The sequence below is a fragment of the Muscardinus avellanarius genome (assembly GCF_963383645.1).
Source record: "Muscardinus avellanarius genome assembly, chromosome: 4".
In the NCBI taxonomy this organism is placed as follows: Eukaryota; Metazoa; Chordata; class Mammalia; order Rodentia; family Gliridae; genus Muscardinus; species Muscardinus avellanarius.
Window position 1 is genome coordinate 111,656,601 of NC_137789.1, and position 18,579 is coordinate 111,675,179.

General features: G+C 40.2%; 1 protein-coding gene across 3 annotated transcripts in view; it reads right to left on the reverse strand.

Moving 5' to 3' along the window:
- Positions 1 to 5,846: 5,846 nt before the first annotated feature.
- The window catches only part of JMJD1C (jumonji domain containing 1C), a gene marked incomplete at both ends in the record, with an annotated part of 222,613 nt that continues 209,880 nt past the window's right edge, over positions 5,847 to 18,579 (reverse strand). For all 3 annotated transcript variants that reach the window (XM_080694232.1, XM_080694231.1, XM_080694230.1), the window contains 4 exons: positions 5,847 to 5,936; positions 6,964 to 7,095; positions 9,058 to 9,234; positions 11,425 to 11,564. In XM_080694232.1, the coding sequence (XP_080550358.1) occupies positions 5,847 to 5,936; positions 6,964 to 7,095; positions 9,058 to 9,234; positions 11,425 to 11,564 (539 nt within the window). The remainder of the gene's footprint in view (positions 5,937 to 6,963; positions 7,096 to 9,057; positions 9,235 to 11,424; positions 11,565 to 18,579) is intronic.

Sequence of the window (18,579 nt, forward strand, 5' to 3'; positions counted from 1 at the left end):
CAAGCTACACCCCAGCCCTGTTTTTTTTTTTTTATTATTTTTGAAATGGGGTCTCACTGAATTGCGAAGGGCCTCTGAGGCTGTCTGCGAACCACAATCCTCCGGTCTCAGCCTCCTGAATGCTGGGATTACAAGTATGCACCCCCACAGCCCTTTTAAAACTTTATTTTGAAGCAGTCTTTTTCTGTGTGTGTGTGTGTGTGTGTGTGTGTGTGTGTGGTACTGGGGGTGGAACTCAGGGGCTTTTCTACCTCCGGGCTACACTCTCAGACTTGTTTTATATTTTATTTGGAAACAGGGTCTAATTGTTGAGAGCCTAAGTAGTTGAGGCTGGCTTCAAACCTGTGCGATCCTCCTGTTTCAGCCTCCTAAATGCTGGGATTACAAGAGCACACCACCACGCCTGGCTTGAGTCAGTCTTGCTAATTTGCATAGATGGACTTACCAGCCTCCTGCCTCAGTTTCCCAAAAAGCTGTTTACATGCACATACCACCAAACCCAGCAGAGAATATCTTTAAACTGTCATGCAGATTCCAGGTTGTACAGGAAGATAGTTTACAAAACAGGTTAGCAAGTAGGTTACAGCTGAGGAATTAGGCTTCCTAAAGTATGTTTTTTTTTTTTTTTTTTTTTTTTTTTTAACAGTACTGTGGATGGAGCGAAACCCCAGCCCTATTTTTTATTCTCTATTTGGAAACAGGGTCTCACTGAGTTGCAGAGGGCCTAAGTAGCTGAGGCTGTCCGCGAACTGCGATCCTCCCAAATGCTGGGATTACAAGTGTGTGCTACCACGCCTGCCTTCAAAAGTATGGTTTTTGGAAAGGTGTAGGAAAGGATTTGTGGTCTGACTTGTCTGTCTGAAGAACCAATAGCCATGAGCTGTATGATTCTTCTAAGCTAATTCCCCAAAGAAAGAAAAGACTTGCTACAAGAGTTAACCCAGCCAGGCGTAGTGGCGCACGCTTGTAATCCCAGCATTCGGGAGGCTGAGACCTGGAGGATTGCGGATCGCGAACAGCCTCAACTACTTAGTGAGGCCCTCTGCAACTCAGTGAGACCCGGTTTCAAAATAAAATAATAAAAAATAGGGCAGGGGGTGTAGCTCAGAGGTTAAATTCCCCGAGTTCCATCCTCAGACCAGAAAAAAAGAGAAAGTGTTAACCCACCACCTCCATTGCCACCATTAAAAAAAAGAAAGTGTTTGATCTGTAATTCTTTAGTTAGGGAGGGGCCAGGCTATTCAAAAGAGGATGTTAAACACTGCCATACAATATCTAATTCCCATGTTAAAACTAAAAACTATGGAGGCAGCAGGTTATAAAGTAGGGCAGGAGGGCTAAATACCTGTTTGTCAGCCGGGCGTGGTGGCGCACGCTTGTAATCCCAGCATTCAGGAGGCTGAGACAGGAGGATCTGGGTTCGTGGCCAGCCTCAGCTACTTAGTGAGGCCCTTTGCAACTCAGTGAGACCCTGTTTCAAAATAAAGAATAAAAAAATAAGGCAGGGGTGTAGCTCGGAGGTCGAATGCCCCTGGGTTCCACCCCCAGACCTGCAAAAACAAAAAACAAAAACAAAAAAAAAAAAAACTGTTGTCAACCTCAGGTAATTTTCATTTATTTAAAATACCCAATACTGGGTGTATTCATTTCGAGCCACCCCCCCCCCCGTGCCATTTTGGCCAGGGGCTGTATTTTTATCTTTCCAATAAACTTCTTTAAATCTTCAAAAATAAAATAAAATAAAATACCCAATACTGTGGGTGGGCACTGTGGTAAGTTTTAGAAGGGCTCTTAGCCAAATGCTGGGATTACAAGAGGGTGCGACCACGCCCGGCTAGGATATTTTTTTAAACCATCCTATCACTAGTGCCAAACATATAACAAGATATAAATGACTTTGCACTCCACGGTCTATCTGCATGTGCAGAGGTGATGCATCCTTGTCCCTTTATCATGAACTCCCTCCACTTGCTAAACCTGGGCTACCTACCTTGATCCTTTTTGTGTCCGTCTTCTACAACAGCATGATGGGAACTGTCTCAGGCGTCACCACACTCTGCTGGCAGAGGACACGTTGGCGCCCTCCTGGGAAGGGAGTCAGTTCTGCCCAGCTCTGTGCTTCCTCATCTGTACTTGTTCACGGAATCCGCCACCCGCACTTAGTCACCTGTCAAGTTTAAGATCGGTGGTAGTGGGGGGCAGCGTGGGACTCATCGTCCCCGTATCGCATCTCCTTTCAATGCCAAGGCCCAGCTCCAACCTTGCAACTCATGTTCCTTGGTCTACCCTCCACTAGCCCAAGGGCTGAGGTATTTTCAAAGACAAAACACTGAAAAGGACAACCCTCCAGTCTTAGCTGCATCTGACCGGCTCATTTACACCCAGCTGACTTCAAGTTTGCTGGTACTGGGGACTGAAGCTGGGGTCGTGTGCATAACATGCACACGCTCTGCCATTGAGCTATTCCCCCAGCCCACCAAGCCCTGACTGACAGCCGAAGCAAGCTGTGAAAAGCACCGACTCAAAAACAGGAACTCAGCTTTACATGCATTTATGACCTCAAAAAGGCCAACATTTTGTTTTTAAAACTCATTTTCATTAAAAGGAGTGATGACTGTGGAAGTGCACATACTTTGTTTTCAACTCAGTTACTATTTGTCCAATGTGGTTTCAAGGCCAATGTATCCTGTAACCAGAGATGTCCTCTAAGCTTTACTGCTAGGAAAGGCCTGAGCCTTTCTTGGTGAGAGGACTAGCACATATGGCCTGGATCTTGCTAACAATACTTTACAGTGCACAGTGTAATTGAATGGTAACTAAATTACATTCTTTTCTCTCCCAGGGCTGACAGTGCTAATCTGATCCGGTCACTGAACACATCTCTAATAGGCTGATACTTAGAAACAGAACAGGCAGAATCTGTATCTAGTCTCCCTACAGTATATACACAGAGAGCAAAGGAAAAGTATGAGAGCACTTTTCGTTTGAAGCTCACTGGTCTTTCCCAGACATAATTAGACTTATACCCCATGTACAAAAGAGGAAAACTGACTTTCTTGAGTGTTATAATCCCAAGTAAATGGCAGAGAAGAAACATACTTGAATATGTGTAAATTCATTGTTGAGGAAAATGAACACACATTTGGATCCAAATGACATGATAGAATAATATAATGAATATTCAACACAAGTTTCACTCTGAGTCTCTTTGGCCTTGCTGTTTCTCAAACTATTCTACACATTTAGAAATATGAATGGTGGCAGACGCCTGTAATCCCAGATACTCAGGAAGGCCGAATAAAGAGGGCTGAAGTTCAAGGCCAGTTTTGTAAGTTAGCAACCCTGTTTTTAAAAAATAAAGTAAGGCGTGGTGGCCCATGCTTGTAATTCCAGCATTTGGGAGACTGAGACAGGAGGATCGTGGTTTGCGGACAGCCCCAGCTACTTATATAGTGAGGCCTTCTGCAACTCAGTGAGACCCTGATTCAAAATAAAGAATAAAAACGGGCTGGGGCCTAGCTCGGAGGTAGAATGACCCTGGGTTCCATCACCAGTACCGCAAAAAAAGGAAAAAAATAGGGCTGGGGTACACCCTGGGTTCAACCATCAGTACCTAAACAACCTTATTATTCTACACATATATTTTCATATGTGGAGGACATCAAGGCCAACCAAAAGGTTGGAGGGAAACGGATAGAGGAAATGCTCCAAGTAATTAGAAAAGCAATCAGTAACGCCACTCCCCAGCCTTCTGTAGTTTACAAATATCTTTACTGATACAAACACAATGAAATTTTCTTGGGCTTAGCACAAATTAGGTAACTAGCACGAAATTCAAACAATGGACAGAACACTGTAAGCATAGATAGAATATTCCCATCAAATGGGTATGATCTGAAAGAAACCATACTGCCTAGTTTGACATTCTGAAGAGAGTATAGAATGTTTGAAAAATGGCTCAAGCTTGGTGTGGTGGCACACACTTGTAATTCCAGTACTTGGGAGGCTGAGACAGGAGGATCTGGTTCGCGGCCAGCCTCAGCTACTTAGTAAGGCCCTTCACAACTCAGTGAGACCCTGTTTCAAAAATAAAAAGACTAAAAAATAGGGCTGGGGATGTAGCTTGGAGGCACAATGCCTTTGGGTTCCATCCCCAGTATCAACAAAAGAAAACAAGGGCTGGGTATAGCTTGGAGGTAGAATGCCACTGGGGTTCAATTCCCAGTACTGAGGGGTGGGGGTGGGGTAGCTCAAAAGCCAGGTGTGGTAATTCCAGTATTTGAAAGACTGAATCACAGGTTTGTGGTCAGTCTCCACAACTTAGTGAGATTATTTCAAAATAAAAAATAAAATAGGGCTGAGGGTGTAGCTCCGAAGTAGGGTGCCCCTGGGTCCAATTCCAAAAAACAAAACAAACAAAAAAAAGCTCAGAGGTAGAACATTCAATCCCCAATACTCCCCTGAAATACACACAAACACAAACACTAAACAAGATACAATATATGAAAGCATTAAGACAAACTAGAATTAATGTGACTTTGAAAATTGGTACTAAAAAGCCAAAAGCTCACAAAATCATTTCAAGTGTTTTTCAGCCCTATTTTCTTTCCTGGCTTGTAATTATCCATCCCATTAACCCTGGTACAAAATAATGTGAAAAGGACTTGCTTACATTCCTAGTTGAAACTTTCCTAAGGTTAAAGTCTACATGAAGCTAAAAGATGGTGGATAAATAAAAATAAGCAACTTACAAAGTGTTACCTATAAGATACTAAGAAAAAGAAAAAGTTTTATCAATGGAGAAATGCGTACTTCTAGTAACTCAAAGGGTTAGGACTGTGAGCACCTCAAGCAACCAGCTGTAAATAGCTGTCAGCTACAACAACCAAAACTGCAAATTAACACAACTTGCTAGGGTCACAAAGCAAAGAGCAGAATGCATAATCAAACCCTGACCAACTGCAAGCTCTTCTCTGTCCCAGTAATATACGTAGTACATGTCAAAAGAGGAAGATTCAGAAAGAATCCAATTTCTGATAAAGTCTTTTTAATGGAAAATGTAAAACCCCTTTCAACTTTAATGTACAAAGCCATATGTAACACTTGCACTTTAACAAAAGCAAGCCAATGTTTAAAAAAATACATCATTAAATGTATATATGTATATATTTACATAGCATATTAAGTTTAATATTTAGCTTTAAAACTTCACATAAATTTTACCAAAATGAGACAATTTAAATAAATTACACCTTTGAAAATGTTTAATTATACAGTCAATAGCTTCAATAAAATATTGAAGTGTCTGTATTTAGTATCCACTTTATATACTTTATATTTTACAAACTTTACAATTATTTGGCAGTAATTTTCTGATTACGACATGACTGCTGTGCGATTCAGCAATTTCCCAAGTGCAGGCAATAGCTGGTGTTGTGTCCTATTCTCACAGTAACTGTCTCAATGTAGTGAAAAATATCAGTTATTTATTAAACTGTACAAGGGCACATTTACAACTGATCAACAATATAGCATAGAATTTTTTTTTTACCAAAAATAAATACATTATTTTAAATCTGACATTTTCACAAACATCATGTACACTATAATACAGAAACAGCTATGTAGTGCTGTTTTTAAATTTAGCTTGTTTTATAACTAACATTGAATCACAGGAGCTGTGACATATGCTATACTGCTGCGGTGTCAGTAACAAGTAATTACTACAAAGAGAATTTCTTGGCACTGATGGTTTTTGAAGCTTAAGTCATTGTCGGTATGCATACATATCATCATACAGGGGAGCTAATCCCAGTCTGTGAACTAAAACCATCAAACTGGACCATTTAATTTTCTTCCATTTCCTCTACTTCATCTTCGTGCATCTTCAAAGCTCTCACCATTTCTTTGACTGCATGATACAAGATATTTTTAACCTGCAAGAGATAATTGATATTTCTAATCACTTGAGCTAGAAATTGACCACTGATAACTGCCGGGTTAAAAACAATTTTAATGGGAGCTGGGCGTGGTGGCGCAAGCTTGTAATCCCAGGATTCGGGAGGCTGAGAGAGGAGAATCACGGTTGGAGGCCAGCCTCAGTTAAAGCTGCCCAGAAGGCTGGGGCAGGAAGAGGGCTGCCTCTGACTTGCCCTGCTGCCCCTGCAGGCTCCAGGGGAGTGGGGTTCTCCCCAGGAGGGGGTGAGCATCCTATACATAGGTCCTTTGCAACACAGTGAGACCCTGTTTCAAAATAAAAAATAGGAGGCAGGGTGTGGTGGTGCACACTTGTTAATCCCAGCATTCGGGAAGCAGAGACCAGAGGATCAAGGACAACCTCAACTACTTGCCAGGCCCTTTGCAATTCAGTGACACCCTGTTTCAAAAATAAAAAAAAAGACTAAAAAGTAGTGTATAGCTCAGAGGCGTAATGCCCCTGGATTTCATCCCCAGTACTGAAAAAAAAAGGGGGGGGGGCTGTGGGTATATGCCCTAGGGGGAAAAATAATAATTTAATGGGGACCAAGTAAAGCCAAATTTAATAAAAGCGTGAAAGTTTAAAAAATATGTTAAGCTGGACATGGTGTCGCACGTTTGTAATCCTAGCATTCGGGAGGCTGAGACCGGAGGATCACTTAGTGAGGCCCTCAGCTACTTAGTGAGGCCCTCCACAACTCAGTGAGACCCGGTTTTGAAATAAAGAAAAATAGGGCAAGGGTGTAGCTTGGAGGTCAAATGCCCCTGGGGTCCATCCCCAGACCCGCAAAAAAGAAAAAACAAAACAGAACAAAACAAAAAACAGTTAAGTGAAAAGTTAAAATTTGGGGTCACTAAATTTCATATAATTAAATACATGTTGGTTTTAAGCTTTGTTATTCTAATGTGACAAATAAGACTGCCTAAGCTATTATGGATGTATGTTATGTTTTAAACATAAAAATCCTGAACATGTTCATTTCGTACCTGCAGCTTATCATCATAATTGATTTCTTCCTTCAAAAGTCTCAGTTCCTGTGTTAAGTGAAATGACTGTACGAGATGTTCCGGGGACACAAAGTCTTCAGTTACCTGAATACAGCTGTGAAAATTCTGTACCTGTTCCCAAAAGAAAAGCCATGAAATATAAGTCTTGAGGTGGGAGCAAAGAAAACCCAAGCTGTCTAAAACCAATAAACACAAACAATAATTCTATCAAAAATGAATTTTTCCAAGATATTAAAATGGATTTCAAAACAGAAAACCACTTTATGAGAAAGTTATGTCACTCAAAGGTGTCATGTAAAATGACTTTGTAAATGAAAAAAAATTTTTTTTGGTACTGGAGATTGAACTCAGGGGCCTTCTACCTCCAAGCTACATCCTCAGCCCTATTTTTTATTCTTTATTTGGAAACTAGATCTCAGTAAGTTGCAGAGAGCCTCACTAAGCAGCTGAGGCTGGCCTCGAACCTAGATCCTCCCATCTCAGCCTCTTGAGTACTGGGATTACAAGCATGTGTCACCACACCCGGCTCTAAAGGAAGATTTTTTTTTTTTTTTTTTGGGTGGTACTAGGGGTGGAACCCAGGATCTGTGATCCTCCTTGTCTCAGCCTCCCAAGTACTGAGATTACAAGCATATGCCCACATGTCCATCTTACCATTTCTTAGAACTGATTCTTTTTTTGTGTGTGGTATGGAGGATGGAACCCAGGGGCTTTCCTAACCTCCGGGCTATACTCCCAGACTTATTTAATACTTTATTTGGAAACAGGGTCTCACTAAGTTGCCGAGAGCCTCACTCAGTAGCTGAGGCTGGCCTTGAACCTGTGCAATCCTCCTGTCTCAGCCTCCCAAATGCTGGATTACAAGCGTGCGCCACCACACCCGATAGAACTGATTCTATTAATGCTCAGTATTAACAGAGAAGGGTCCAAGATGATCCAATCTGGAATTTGTGTTGCTTCCCAGGTTTGTTTTTCTACTAATATTTTAAAATGCTATAAAAATTCCTGGGAAAAGCATTTTAATCCATTCTAATATGTAAAAGTTTGAAAAATAAATTTAATTTGGATGAGAAAGTAAGGAGGAGATGAAGGGGATAGTAAGTGGGAAATGAAGACTGAGAAGAAAATCTAATTGATGATAGGGAAATGGAATTCCAGAGGGTCTAGAATTCTTCCTCTGAACGTATAACCACCTGAACAGCTGCTGAAGTGTGAAGAATTCTTTGACTCAAACACTGTGTCTCTACTGATAGCTTGTTGGCACATAGAGAACACATTCTTTCCTATTTATTAGGCTGTTGGCTCCTCTAGAGGATGAACAGTAGATGCCTCACATATCTGGCATTTCTGTACAGTCTCACTGTCTCTTTATTATTTGTCTGTAGAACAGATGCTCTATATCAGAGAACAACAGACTATGGATAAGATGTTCAGCACCTGTCCCAAGACAAATCAGCCAATAATTGGCAAGTCAACAGGTGCCTGATACCTGTGGTATCTTGCCTAAAAGTTTTTTTATAGTTAGTTTTAAACTAACTATAAAACATAATTTCTCATAACATTATTCAGTCTCCAAAAACCCTCTCTCCTTGTGCCATTTTGCTTATCTGAACATGCTGTGGGAAGACTACAGAGTTAAATCCTTCAAAAGTTTTAGCATAGCCAGGCGTGGTGGCACAAACTTGTAATCCCAGCATTTGGGAGGCTGAGACTGGAGGATCGCGGTTCGCGGACAGTCTTAGCTACTTAGTGAGGCCCTCTGCAACTCAGTGAGACCCTGTTTCAATCAAGAATAAAAGAGCAGGTGGTGTAACTTGGAAGTAGCTCAGAGGTGGAAGCCCCCCTGGGTTCCATCTCCAGTACTACAAAACAAAAACAAAAACAAACAAAAAATAAAAATAGGGCTGGAACTCGGAGGTAGAATGCCCCTGGGTTCTATCCTCAGTACCACAAAATCAAAAACAAAACGACAACAACAAAAAAGAATGAAAACTAAGGGTGGGGGTGTAGTTGGAGGTAGAACGCCCCCTAGGAACCTCCAAATCTGAAACCAAAAAAGAAATTTGTACAGACCTGATGAAGTGCTCCTGCTGGCAAAACAATGGCATCACCAAGGAACTGAACAAGAGTGCAAGTTCTAACTCCGTATTCTTCAAGCAGTCTTTGGCGGAGCTTTCTGTTCACATACCAGCTTTGGTCACGTATTGGATCATGTTCCGGTAGAACTTCAAGGCCTTGTTCTTTTGAAATCTGAAATATAGATTAAAATAAAAATATAAACTTCATTTAAGTAAGGGAAAGCACAAAAATCATATTTGTTAGAATTTGTCTTACTTTAACGTAACAAGTTCTCTGGTTTTAGAATCTCCCCCCCCCCCCCGTACTGGGGATGGAACCCAGGGGGGCCTTCTACCTCCGAGCTATACCCCTACACCTATATTTTTAATTTGGAAACAGGGTCTTGCTGAGTTGCTGAGAGCCTAACTAAGTTGCTGAGGCTGGCTTCGAACCAGCTTGATCCTCCTGCCTCAGCCTCCCAATGATTTTCAGAATCTTATAAACAATGACTGTGCTTAAGAAAATAATTATCTGAGCCGGGCATGGTGGTGCACACTTTTAATCCCAATATGTGGGAGGCTGTGACAGGAGGGTAACAGGTCACAGACAGTCTTAGCTACTCAGTGAGGCCTTCTACAACTTAGTGAGACCTTGTTTTCAAAATAGAGAATAAAAAGTGCCCGGCGTGGTGGTGCATGCTTGTAATCTCAGAGCTTGGGAGGCAGAGACAGGAGGATCGCGCAGGTTCAAAGCCAGCCTCAGTTATAAGTCTGAGAGCATAGCTTGGAGGTAGAAAAGCCCCTGGGTTCCACCTCCAGTAACACACACACACACACACACACACACACACACACACACACACACACACACACACACACACACACACAGTAGGGCTGGGGCTCAGAGGATATCCTGTAGTTCCATCCCTTGTACTGGAAAAAAAAAAATCCTGTAATACTCTGAAAAGCCAAAGAGTACAAAAACAATACAGCATGCTATTATTACAGTGAATCACATTCAATCATACTCCCTGTCTTACCATCTCCTTTCACTATGAAGTTTCCATCCTGGGTTCCTTCCTTACCATTGGTTTTGAGAATACATAGATAAGAAAAAGCTTAGCTTAGTTTCCCCCCCAAAGCTATACCATCCATAATACTGACTTCATGAACACTTCTTTTGTTTTTATTTTGTGGTTCTGGGGATGGAACCCAGAGGCATTCTACCTCTGATCTATACCCCCAGCCCTATTTTTTTAATTCTTTATTTTGAAACAGGCTCTCACTGAATTGCAAAGGGCCTCACTAAGTAGCTGAGGCTGTCTGCAAACTGCAATCCTCCTGTCTCAGCCTCCCAAATGCTGGGATTACAAGTGTGCGCCACCATGCTTAGCACGAACATTTCTTTATCACCTCCTTTTAAGGTATAAACACAAATAGGTACCTTTGTAGGGTTCATCTTCCAAAATGGAATAATTCTTTGGTTTCAAAGGCACACATTATATATTAAAATACTGGTATGTATTCTGAGATAAAACAGTAGTGACAGGCCTAGAGCCTTTTCACAAAAATAGAAACCAGCTTTTTTTCAAGAAGATAAAGTAAAACAAAACAAACAACAATGATAATCCCTTAAAAGAAAATCTCCAGACTATAACATTTTGAAAAAAGATTTTATTTGTGGGTTTTTTGTTTTTTTTTTTGGTGGGGTGGTATTGAAGATTGAAACCAGGGTTATTTCAACTGTGAACTACAACCCTAGTCCTTTTTTATAACCTGAAATAGGGTCTCGCTAAGTTACTGTATGTGTTAACTGGCCTTGTCTTTACTATCCCCTTCTGTGTTAGCCTCCCTAGTAGAGAGATTACAGGTACATATTACTATGCCTGATCAAAATTTTGAAAATATTTTAGCAATGGGTTTGAACCCATCATTTCAAGCTGATGTGTCAATTTCTTTCAGAGTGTCTAACAACTAAAGGTATATTTCAATGAAAAATAGGACTGGGGGTTTAGTTCTGAAGTAAAATGCCCCTGGGTTCAATCCTCAGTACTGCAAAAATCACTCAAAATTTCAGTCTAGCCAAACACATATCACAGAACAATTATGATAAAGTAGACTGACTGCCTAGGTCAAGACCAAAAATACCAATACCAGATTCAGGGGACAGGGAGCCCTAACAATTGAGAACAAAAGACAGGAGAAAACATTCAAAATTAAAACAGGTTTTGAAAGGAAGAAGAAAAAGCTTCTAATTTTCACACACAAAAAAACCCCATCTACCTTGAACCAAAAATTTAGTGTCCTTACACTGATGAATGCCAAATGAAGCTGGGTAAATCTTTGCACAAGGTGAAGAGACAATATGCAACCTAAATTATACCTTTTGAAGAAATTCCCTTATCTTGTCAACATCTTTTCCAGCATAAATATGCCACAGAGCACCAGGTATTTCACTTGAGTCCTTCAATCTTTTTCTCAAAATGTCATCCAAATCTTCTTCCTCAAATTTCTTGAGTATTCCTAAAATATAGGAGAATATTTTCAAATTGGTCAGTGAAGAGACTTCCAGAAAGACAAATCTTCTAAAAGTGATTTACCAGAGCAGTAGAATACCTGACTGGTTCAGTACTCTTAAAGAAGAGGGATTATAACCTTTATTTTGTACTTGTATAAAAACGTTTGGTAAGATGAAGTGATCTGCTCATTACCATGATTAATAAAAAGTATCCTGATTAATTCCTATGGGATCTCATATTTTGTAAAAATCTGTAATCAAATGCAAATTCTTGATAAAGATATGGTTTTGAGGAAACATTAGGCTATCCTTGTAAAACAAACTAAAAAAATAGCTTATATACATATGTATGTATACAAAAAATTTTAGAAGTACACAAATAAAACATTAACTGTGGTTTAAGTGTAGAATTATAAAAGGTCTTCAAATTCTTGGTTTTACTATAGTAAACATTTTATTTTTGTTGTTAAATACTGCATTTTCAAGCTGGGCGTGGTTGTACACACTTATAATCCCTGTGTTTGGGAGGCTGAGACAGAAGGACTGCATAGGTTCAAGGCCAGCCTCAGCTACTTAGTGAGGCTCTCAGCAACTTAGTGAGACCCTGTTTCCAAATAAAGTATAAAATGGCTCTGGGAGTATAGCCTAGAGGTAGAAAAGCCCCTGGGTTCCACCCCCAGTACTACACACAAAAAAAATTTTATTTACTTTATTCTTTTACTTATAACAATATTCTTATTTGTGAACATCTTAAATAATATTCTTTTAAGAGAAATAAAGCTACTTCATACTAAAAAGAATTTATCAGATGCTTTCTAACATCTGTGATAGTAAATGTGAGTGTGTGGGGAGGCGGTAAAATCATTCTGTGTTTCCTCTGTGTGTGGTGCAGGGAATGAACTGAGGCACATTTTACCTCCAAGCCTCACAGCTCTTTTTATATTTTATTATTTTAAACAAAGTCTAACTAGGTTGCTGACAGTCTCGTTAAAGTTGTTGAGGCTGGTTTTAAATCTTCAATCCTCCTGTCTCAGTCTCTCAAATACTTGAATTACAGGTATGCACCATTGCACCCAGCAGCAAAGATTCCTTACTCCAACTATTTGTTGCTTACTATGTGTCAGACACGATAGGATTAGAGTTAAAAAAAAAAAAAAGGTCCAGTTAAGACTTCACAGAGTTAGGACAGGCCTTAATAAATCTATACAAATTAGCTTGGCGTGGTGGCGCACGCTTGTAATCTCAGCGTTCTGGAGGATCGCAGTTCACAGACAGCCTCAGCTACTTAGTGAGGCCCTCTGCAACTCAGTGAGACCTTATTTCAAAATAAAGAATAAGAAATTGGGCAGGAGGTGCAGCTCATAGCTCGGAGGGCAAATGCCTCTGGGTTCCATCCCCAGACCGGCCAAAAAAAAAAAAAAAAAAAAAAAAAAAAAATCTACACAAATACCATATCTGAGTATGTACAATCATATGAATATAAAGAGTGCTCTGAGACTGGTTCAGTCCTGAAATACTGTTTGCAACAAAGGTTTTCCCCAATACATAACAGAAGAAAATTAAGGACACCATTAAAACTTTGTCATAAAAATTACTATTTAATTATATCCTTCTTTTGAATTAGCTTCACAGGAATAGTGGTGCGTGCCTGTAATCCCAGTCTTGGGAGGCTGAGACAAAAGGATCACAGGTTCAAGGAAAGCCTCAGCAACCTAACAAAAATTAAGGGTTGGGTTCCAAGTTCAATCCCCAGCATCCCCCCACCAACAATAATTAATGTTTTTATTTTTATTTTTTGCAGTACTGGGGATGGAATCCAGGGGAATTTTACCTCTGAGCTATATCCCCAGCCCAATTTTTTATTCTTTATTTTGAAACCGAGTCTGAGTTGCAAAGGGCCTCACTAAATATTAGCTGAGGCTATCCTTGAACCACTATCCTCCAGTCTTTGCCTCCCAAAAGCTAGGATTACAAGTATGCACCACCACGCCTGGCTTATAATTGATGTTTTTAAAAAGTGTTTGCTTGCCAGGAGTGGTGGTGCACCCTTGTAATCCCAGCCCTTGGGAGGCTGTTGAGACAGGAGGTTCATGCAGGTTCAAAGCTAGCCTCAGCTACTTAGTGAGGCTCTCAACAATTAGTGAGACCCTGTTTCTGAATAAAGTATAAAATGGGTCTGGGAGTATAGCCTGGAGGTAGAAAAGGCCCTGGGTTCCACCCTCAGTAACACACACACACACACACACACACACACACACACACACACACACACAGTGTTTGCTTAATACAATTACAAGTTGTAAAACATGGTTTTCCAATATTTTTTTGCTTTAAATTGCTTTATAAATTTTAAAAGGGGGGGATTTTTTCATAAAAAGAATTACTGACTAAAGTGGATTAAGTTTGTCTATTCTAAATGAAGACCTGTTGGGTGAGATAAATACTTTGAAGGATGAATATAGGAAACTGCCAAGAAGATAATCAGGTAGGAGAGCCTTTGTTGGTAGAAGACAATAAAATCACATTCTTAAGTAGTTCAGTATTTCTTCACATGTTTTAAGTATTATTATAACCCTAAAAAATTGCTTTCTTTTTGTACCTATATGAAAAAATGTCAAAAGTTTTAGATAGCTGGCATGGTGGTGCACACTGGTAATCCCAGCACTTGAGAGGCTGACAGAGGATCACACAGGTTCAAAGTCAGCCTCAGCTACTTAATGAGACTCTCAGCAACTTAGTGAGACCCTGTTTCCAAATAAAGTATAAAATAGGTCTGGGAGTATAGCCCAGAGGTAGAGAAGCCCCTGGGTTCCACCCTCAGTAACACACACACACACACACACACACACACACACACACACACACACACAGAGTTTTATTTATTTATTTTTGGTACTGGGGGTGGATCCCAGAGGCTTTCTACCTTCGTGCTATAATCCCAGACCAATATATTTTATTTGGAAACAGGGCCTCACTAAGTTGCTGAGAGCCTCACTAAGTAGCTGAGGCTGGTTTCGAACTTGCACGCGATCCTCCTGTCTCAGCCTCCCAAGCGCGGGAATCATAAGAATATGCCACCACGCCTGGCCAAAAAAAAAAAAAAGTTTTAGTCAAATAATAAAGTGATTACTTAAAATGACCAAATAAGCCAGGTACCATCCCAGAACCACAAAATATAATAAAAAAAGAAAGTTTCAGTATTTAAGAACATGATGAATAATAGAGAAGGCAGGTATAACTGCTATATTGTAGAATGCTATAAATGCTATATTGTACTAAATATAGTAGAATAATATACAAAAAAGATAATGAACTGCACCATTATAGCCTAAGAAATGATAAGCAATCTAAACCAAAATTCATATATTTCTTTGGTAAAAATGAAACTACAACTCAAGTATGCCTATGACTCTCAAATACTTAGGGCAGAGGTGGGTGGAAGTGGTTACCTATTAGTGTCAGTTAAGGGAGCTGAATAACCAATGAGTTTTATAGTTCTAAGAAAATTTGGGTTGTATTAAAAGATTGTCAAATGTACAGAAAAACTAGACTAAATGGTGAAATGAATCATGTCCCCAGCACCAAGCCACTAAGTTACAGATCTATTCTGAGATCTGCATAAAGAACTGGTTATCTAAGCGGTGGTTAGAAGCCATGTGTATTATTTCAGAGGAACTACAAGAAAAGAAGGAAAGGTAGGAAACAACTCTAATTCTAGAAAAAGTCTGTCCATGAGGTGTCAAAGAAGCAAATGCCATTTTTTTGTTTGCTTGCTTTTTGTTTTGGAGATACTAAGGACTGAACTCTGAGGGTTCTACCTCTGAGCTATACTTCCAGTTCTACTTACTAACTTACTTATTTAGTGGTATAAGGGGCATACTACCTCTGAACCCAGGGGCCATACTACCTCTGAACCACATTCCCAGATCTATTTTAGTTTTTTATTTGAAATGATATCTTGCTAAGTTGCTAAGGCTGGTCAAAACCTTACAATTCTCCTATCTCAGTCTGCCAAGTACTGAGATTACAAACACTGCATCTGGTCAGTCAATATTTGAAAAGGTAGTAGTAATTTGCAGTACTGTTTATTTCATTTTTATTTTTTTGTGTGGTACTGAGGGTGGAACCCAGGGGCTTTTCTACCTCCGGGCTATACTCCCAGACCTATTTTTATACTTTATTTAAAAACAGGGTCTCACTAAGTTGCTGAGAGCCTCATTAAGTAGCTGAGGCTGGCTTTGAACCTGTGTGATCCTCCTATCTCAGCCTCCCAAGCATGGGGATTACAAGCGTGCACCACCACGCCTGGCTGCAGTACTGCTTATTACATAGAGATGAGTAATAAATGAACCAGTGAGAAATTATTCAAATAAATGTCAGTGAAAGTAAAAACAGCAATTTTAAGCAAGTATAGAAGACTAAAATGTGACAGAGAGGTTACAAAGAGCAAAAGACTGGTAAAGAAGATATGCCGGGTGTGGTGGTGCATGTTTTTAATCCCAGCATTTGGGAAGCTGAGACAGGAAGATCACTGTTCAGGCTAGCCTCAGCTATTTAATGAGGCCCTATGCAACTCAGTCAGACCCTGTTTCAAAATAAAAATAAAAAAATTAAAAATAAAAAATGGAGCTGGGAGGCAGGTGTTGTGGCGCACACTTTTTTTTTGGGGGGGGTGGTACTGGGCTTCCTGGAAACCCTTCTACCTCTGGGCTACACTCCCAGACCTATTTTTTATACTTTTTTTTTTTATACTTTTATTTGGAAAAAGGGTCACTTAAGCCTGCGAGGCTGGCTTCGAATCTGCACAATCCTCCAGTTTCAGCCTCCCAAGTGCAGGGATCACAAGTGTGTGCCACCAAGCCCGGCTGGTGCACACTTGTAATCCCAGTGCTTGGGAGGCGGAGACAGGAAGATCTCACAGGTTCGAAGCTAGCCTCAGCAACTTAGTGAGACCCTGTTTTCAAATAAAGTATAAAATAGGTCTGGAAGTGAAGCCTGGAGGTAGAAAAACCCCTGGGTTCCACCTCATCATAAAAAAAAAAAAATAGGGCTGGGGTTTAGATTCAAGGTAGAATGCCCCTGGGGTTCCAGTCCCAGTATAGGAAGCTGGGCATGGTGTCACAAAAATTTAATGCCAGTACTTGGGAGGCTGATAGGATCTCAGGTTCAAGGCAAGCCTCAACAATTTAGCAAGATCCTATTTCAAACTTAAAAAAAAGGGGTGAGGGGCTGGGGTACAGTATAGCTTAAGAGTCATAGAATGCCCTTGGGACTCTGAGTTCAATCCCTAGTAATAACAACAACCACAATAATATAAAAAGAAAAGAAAAGGAGTAATAGACTTCACAGAGATTTACTTTGAGAAAGTAAGTATAGTTTACACTGTGTTCTATTTCTTTGAATTTTTTTCAGTACAAAGGATTAGACCCAAGGCCTTGTTCATGCTAAACAAGCACTCTACCACTGAGCTATACCTCCAGTGCTAGAGTATGTTCTTATTTTGAAGAGAAATCAGCAAAGAGAAAAGATTAAAGACCTATGAGTGTGTGTCTAAAAAAGAGGGAATAAGTGACAGAGCAAGGCTTCAGAGAAATCCAGGGAATGAAAAACTAAAGATAGAAATGTCACTTTTATTTATTTATTTGCAGGTCTGGGGATGGAACTCAGGAGCATTTGACCTCTGAGCTACACCCCCTGCCCTGTTTTTTATTCTTTGTTTTGAAACAGGGTCTAACTAAATTGCGGAGCGCCTAAGTAGCTGAGGCTGTCCACAAATTGCAATGCTCTGGTCTCAGCCTCCCAAATCCTGGGATTGCAAGCGTGCGCCACCACACCTGTCTTGAAATGTCACTTTTACTTAGGAGAAAAGAACCCTTTCTTCCTCTGATACAGGTAGGGATAAAAAAGAATGCTTGAGGCACAAACTATGTCCTAGTCATCTTTAGAGTCCCAGATCTTAGTTTCTCTTTGTCAATACATGCTTCTAATTTAGTTTAACAATACATTTTTATAAACAGAATACCTAAGATAGAAAAGAAGATATAAAAATACTTTAAAAAATTTTTATGAGCCAGGCATGGTGGTGCACGCTTATAATCCCAGCATTTGGAATGCTGAGACAGGAGGATTGCAGTTCATGGACAGCCTTACTTAGTGAGACCCTTTGCAACTCAGTGACACCACACACACACACACACACACACACACACACACACACACACACACACACACTATAGATAGATAGATAGATAGATAGATAGAAAGATAGATAGATAGAAAAATTAATTTTCCTTTTTTTTTTTTTTGGTGGTACTGAGGGTGGAACCCAGAGCCTACACCTGGGCTATACTCAGGTAAATATAAAATATATTTTTATATACCTATTTTATATTTTATATACCTATTTTATATTTTTATTTGGAAACAGGGTCTCACTAAGTTGTTGAGAGCCTCACTAAGTAGCTGAGGTTGGCTTCGAAACTGTGCGATCATCCTGTCTCAGCCTCCCAAGCGCGGGGATTACAAGTGTGCACCACCACACCCGTCTGGAAAATTAATTTTCAAGTAAAAAGGAATAGCTCTATATATATTGCTATATATATATTTTTTTGCAGTAGGTATGGGGATGAAACCCAGGGGCATTGTACCTTCAAGCTACATCCAGCCCTATTTCTAGTTTGTTTGTTTGTTTATTTATTTATTTTCTGGGTCTGGGGATGAAACCCAGGGGCATTTAATCTCCGAACTACACCCAGCCCTATTTTTTATTCTTTATTTTGAAACAGGGTCTAAGTTGCAGAGGGCCTCATTAAGTAGCTGAGACTGTCAGTCAACTGTGATCCCTCTATCTCAGCCTCTCAAATGCTGGGATTACAAGTGTGCGCCACCATGCCCAGTTAGTCTTTTTTATTTTTTGAAACAGGGTCTCAGTGAATTGCAAAGGGCCTCCCTAAGTAGCTGAGGCTGTCTGTGAACTGCAATCCTCTGGTCTCCGCCTCCCGAATGCTGGCATTACAAGTG